This window comes from Neolamprologus brichardi, chromosome 18 (genome assembly GCF_056152115.1).
Source record: "Neolamprologus brichardi isolate AB-2024 chromosome 18, ASM5615211v1, whole genome shotgun sequence".
NCBI classification, from domain to species: Eukaryota; Metazoa; Chordata; class Actinopteri; order Cichliformes; family Cichlidae; genus Neolamprologus; species Neolamprologus brichardi.
Window position 1 is genome coordinate 7062713 of NC_142121.1, and position 5735 is coordinate 7068447.

The 5735-nt window shown below is 42.9% G+C and overlaps 1 protein-coding gene across 1 annotated transcript; it reads right to left on the bottom strand.

Moving 5' to 3' along the window:
- Positions 1-3471: 3471 nt before the first annotated feature.
- On the bottom strand, positions 3472-5196 carry LOC148097540 (tripartite motif-containing protein 16-like). Its single transcript, XM_087831729.1, has one exon. It carries the CDS (start codon positions 5179-5181, stop codon positions 3472-3474), a length of 1710 nt encoding a protein of 569 aa, XP_087687855.1. The 5' UTR covers positions 5182-5196.
- Between the last annotated feature and the right edge of the window lie 539 nt (positions 5197-5735).

A 5735-nucleotide genomic window follows, 5' to 3' on the forward strand; every position in this document is an offset into this window, starting at 1 on the left:
AACGCGAGTACGGACTCACGTACTTGAGCATTTAGAAACGGCCTAACAGTCTGCAGTTTATGAAGAAATCTCAGCTAACGTCAGCTAACAATGTTAGCTTGGTGGCAAGTAGCCTTCATAAATAGTAACAAAAATCACAGACACATCGAAGATACTGAAGTTTCGCCCATCCCATTCTTCTTATGACGTGGTGTCAGAAATGCATTCCTGCCTGTGCACTGCTGGCTCTGTTGTGCTGGCTCCGGGTCCATTGTGTAATTGACGCCACCAACATTAACAGGACGCTTACATTAGAGCTGTTATTGTGTGTTTTGTTTAGGTTTCTGGCAATCGAAGAATCGAAGAAACTGTATTAATTTCAGAGGGAAGTTGAGTTTTTTAAAAAAAGGGCCACTGGTTGGACATGAACCCACGACAGCCGCTCTCAGCCATACATCATATGATTGCATGGTCATCAATCCGAGCTAAAGCTGCACCCGACTGCATTTAATCACCAAAATTGGAGAAGGGATAGAGAGGACATAGCCTAACATATGAAACAGGAAATGACCACTGTGTGTTCCATTTATTTTAACAAAGTAACTGTATTCTGAATATCACCTATTTAAATGGGAACTGTAATGGAATACAGTTACTCATATTTTGCATTTTAAATACGTAACGCCAGTACATGTATTCCATTACTCCCCAACACTGCCCAATGAAACACATTTAGCACTATGGATAAAAATGATCCAATGTGAAAATGCAATTTGACGCCCAATCCCCATCATCCAACCCTTGAAAGAGAAAGAACATGACGAGAGAGGATGACATGAGAGCTTGTCACATTTCACTCACTTATTCTCAGCTCAGCACTTATTCTATCGCTGGGTGTGAGTGGTGTCCCCTGGTGGTCCACCACAAATACCACCCCCCTCCCAAACACCCAGCAGGGTCCCCCACTAGTCCAGGACGTTGGGCATAAGCAAACTGCCAGAACGGCTGAACCTGGGAGGCGGGGAAATGGTAGAGGGAGTCCTAGCCTGAGTATGAGTATGAGTATTAAGTCTGTCCACACATACAGTCTCCCTATGCCTGCCGAAACCCAAAACAAAGTGCTTCTGGCCTGATTTGAGGACCCCATATGGGCCGTCATAGAGTGGACGCAGCGGTGTCCTATGTGCATCGTGCCGGACAAAAATAAACTTTGAACTGTCTGAAGTCTTCGGAACAAAAGTGTCAGGCAGGCAATGGTGCACGGGACCTGGAACACCAAATGAGTCCACTTGCTAGCGAGGGGACAACACCAGGGAATGGGAGCACGGGTAAGAATTCCCCGGGGACATGGAGAGGCTTACCGAGGGCCAGTTCAGCTGGAGGGATGCCAAGAACCACTGCACAGAGCAGCCCCAGCAAAACCTGGGGTGGCCAACCCGGCTGCTAATAGTCAAAGAAGCGCGGAGCGCAACCTTAAGCGACCTGTGAAACCTCTCGCACATCCCATTAGCCTGCGGGTGGTATGCAGTGGTGCGGTGAATCTTGACTCCCAGGCTGTCAGCCCCGAAACATAATGAGGGCCCTGTCGGATGTAATGTCAGTAGGGGGACCACAACGTGAAACCCAAGTCAAGAAAACAACTGGTACCGGTCCATGGCCCGGGGGTTGGGGACCGCTGCTTTAGTGTGCTTATGGACCTTTGTGCGCATGGAACACATGCAGCCCATTCCCTAACTGACTTGCAAAGGCCTGGCCAAACAAATGTGGAGCTGACCAGTTTGACAGAGGCCCGGACCACCGGATGCGAAGGAGTCAAAAACACAAAGACGCCATGAAACGGGAACCACGGGCCATGAGCGACCAGTCGAAACGTTACAGACCAGAGGAGGAAAGGTCTGTGCTCCAGCATGAGGCCGGTGCAGACTGAAGTGCAAAGATGTCCGAGTCACCGCACTGCTTCAGGGCCAATCAGAATGTCCGGCCATCAGTTTGTGCCCTGAGGCTGGGCGATGCAGCAGGACAATGATCCGAAACACATCAACAAGTCTACAAAACAAACAACTACAAAATAAAAGCTTTGGAGTGTCCTAATGAAAGTTTGGACTTAAATGAGACTGAAATACTTTGGCGTGATCTTAAACATCCTGTTTATGTTTGAAAACCCTCCAGTGTTTCTAAAAGAAATAAAAAGGTTGTGGAATTGTGTAAACAAATTCTGGATTTAAATCAGATTGAGATGCTTTGCTGTGGTTCATTTTTTACATGCAGACTAGTAAAGTGAACCAGAGTCAAATTCCTTTTTTGTGTGCACAGACTTGGTCAAATAAAGATAATTTTGATTCTGATTCAAGAGATTCTGCAATAAGGAGTCAGCCAAAATTCCTCCATGACAATGCAAAAGACTCATCGTTAGTAACAATAAATTCTTGATTCCTTTTATTGTTAGTACGGGAGACACAACCTGTTATTAGGTTTGGAGGGTAATTATGTTTTGATATTGAAAAGTGGAGAAAGTGTGAGAGTGAGAGCAAAGGTTTGAATACACAGGTGTGTGTGTGTGTGTGTGTGTGTGTGTGTGTGTGTGTGTGTGTGTGTGTGTGTAAGGGATTACAAGCTCTCAAGGAAACTGATTATTTCTTTTATTTAAGTTTCATTTGTTTTAGTATAATTTAAAAACAAAACAGCAACAATTGGCAGAGATGAGATTATTTTGACTTGGTAAACGTAACAAACAGATTTTGTGTTTGTTGTTACTTTTTCAAAAGTAACAATAATGAAGTTCACCTCCTCTTTAAAGACTGCAGGTGCAAATAGTTTAACGGTTAATGTAAAATATTTCTGAAGGAAATGTTCATGTTTTTTTAGGAAGGCTGTAATCGTTCAAAAACAATGCCACACCACATCCTTCCAGTACATCTACAGTATAACGTCACAGAAAACATCATCACTGCAAAGCTGGTCTGTCTGCACTGTAGACCTGGCACCCAATCAAAAACATCTGACACTGTTGGGAAAAACAAAAACAAGCAAACACAAAGTGCTGAGATGTTACATAACTGACTTGATGAAGCCACCTGAGAAAATATTCTTCGGACACAAATACTGTCCTCACTTTTAAAGAGCAAACTCTTAAATATTATGTTTAAAAGAAGATTTAAACCTGTTGCTGGCATAAAATTCAAAATGAGTATATATTCATATAAATAATTCATTTCTTTACAAATATATATACAGGAAGGTCTTTTATTGTCTCTGTCTCAGCCCATGAATTGGAAAACAAAAACCGAAAAAACAATAACTAAATAAAATCAAATAAATATATTCCACTTAAATACATACAAATACAAACACAAACATTTATATTTTTTTGTGGAAAAATACTTTATAAATAAAAGTCATCTAGTACAGTGCAGCAATGCTAAAACAGTGATTGTGATAATTTACAGAGAGAAAATAATAATAATAACGTACAGATGTGAGCCAGCTGCTGTATCAAAAACACGTCTGTTTCAGTTTAGTAAACTTAGCAGTGTTTCCAAAGCAGTGAAGCCAAAGTCCAGCATAGAGCGGCTGAGTGAATGTGGTCTGGACTCTGTGGAGGAGAGTCATGGTTTCAGAGACGCTGTAGAAGGACAAAATACCTGCTCTGTGATCCAGGTACACTCCTACTCTGGAGGAACGAGGACCTGAGACACGAGTTTGGATGTTGTTGTACTGAAATGTATAACTGTTTTTGAAGCAGTCTAGTGCCCAGGATTTTTCATTACGTCCAAATCTATATTCAGTCCCACTCCCTGCTCTGCTGATATTCTTGTATGCGACTGCTACATAAGCTCCTCCCCCTCTCCACTCCACCTCCCAGTAACAACGTCCAGTCAGACTCTCTCTACTCAGAACTTGCCACATTATAGTGAATCTGTCTGAATGATCAGAATAAGACTGTTGTTGATTCATTAATGTTGCTTTTCTGTTCCCCTCTGATAATAACAGCTGTTTGTTTACTGTGTTTGGATCCAGTGTGATTTCACATGAATATTTTAAGAATCCAGCTCTGGTCTTTGGCTCTGGTGGATCTGACAGTAAAACATCCACTTCAGTGACTGTCAGTGAGATGTTTGTCCATTCCTCTCTCAGAATGTCCTGTAGTTTATCTCTGACCTCTGACACAGCTGCTGTCACATCCTCAAAGTAGCTCAGAGGACGGATATTGATGCTGGATGAGTCTGTAGACTCACTGAGTGCTGACAGTGAGGGGTAGTTGTGTAGAAACTGGATGTGATCCTCTGTGTGTGAGAGCTGCTTCAGCTCAGCATCTTTCCTCTTCAGCTCAGTGATCTCCTGCTCCAGCTTCTCCTGAAGCTCTTTGACTCGACTCACTTCAGTTTCCTGCTGGGATCTGATCTGCTGCTTCACATCAGAGCTTCTTTTCTGGATGAGATGGATCAGCTCAGTGAAGATCTTCTCACTGTGCTCCACTGTTTGATCAGCAGACTGATTGATGGCCTCCACCTCCTGTTGAAGCAGCTTCACATCTTTCTCTCTGTCCTGGATTCTCTGCTGGATGTTTTGTCGACTCACCTCCAGCTCTCTCTGCCTCTCAGTCCTTTCTGCTGCAGCTGAGACTGTGTCGTGGCCTTTATGTTCATCCACCGAGCAGAGATAACAGATACTCTGCTGATCAGTACGGCAGAACATCTTCATCACCTCATCATGACGAGAGCAGATGTTCTCCTGGAGCTTCTTGGAGGGCTCCACCAGCTTGTGTTTCTTTAATGGAGCCACATCATAATGACGCTGAAGGTGTTTCTCACAGTAAGATGTCAAACAGACTAAACAGGACTGGAAAGCTTTAATTTTTCTTCCAGTGCAGACATCACAGGCCACATCTTCAGGTCCAGCATAGCAGTGATCATCATCAGGGGCATCTTGAAGCCTAATCCTCTTCAGCTCTTCCACCAACTCAGCTAACATGGTGTTTTTCATCAAGAAAGGTCTCGGTGTGAAAGTCTGTCTGCACTGAGGGCAGCTGTGAGCTTGCTTTGTATCTTCTGCATCCCAGTGGGCTTTGAGACATCTCATGCAGTAGTTGTGTCCACAGGGAATAGTTGTGGGATCCTTCAGTAGATCCAAACAGATCGAACAGCATAATTTTGTTTCGTTGTTCTGAAATTCTAGCTCTGCCATTTCAGCTCTCAGTTTCATGCACAGCCAACATGTGTCTCTGTCTGCAATGTTAGAAAAGTTTGTCTGAGCTTCCAGACATACAAGCTGGTTACACCCACTCACAAATTTAAAGAACCGTGAACGTGAAGAATGAGCAAATATGTACCGCGTCGGTGAAACACCCAACCCTGACGTATCATCAGGGTTGGGTGTTTTGTTTTGGGGTTTTTTAGATGCAACAGTTGTTCGAGATGCTGGAGATGTATTCATTCACAACAAACAGAGGTGTGCTATAATTACATGCTTTAATGATGTAAATGTCAATGTGATAAGTTACTTTTGTTTTATTCCCACGTTAACACTGTGCTTTAGTAAAGGGCACACCTTTTGTAAGTCTCTGCCTCATATAGTCAGGAATGTTAACAAAATAATTGCTGTAGCGTCAATATTTGGGAAATAAAAAAAAAGATTTTTTATAAAACAAAAAAACAAATTAAAAAAAGACCAAGAACACAACAGAAATCTACCATCTGACTTTGCATCTGGCCCTTCTTGTTTTCTGTTGTCGCATGCTGTTGTTTGCTTGTTTGCTC

Excerpts from the sequence above, each read along its gene's own strand:
- LOC148097540 (XM_087831729.1), bottom strand. The coding sequence starts at position 5,181 with ATGAAACTGAGAGCTGAAATGGCAGAGCTAGAATTTCAGAACAACGAA.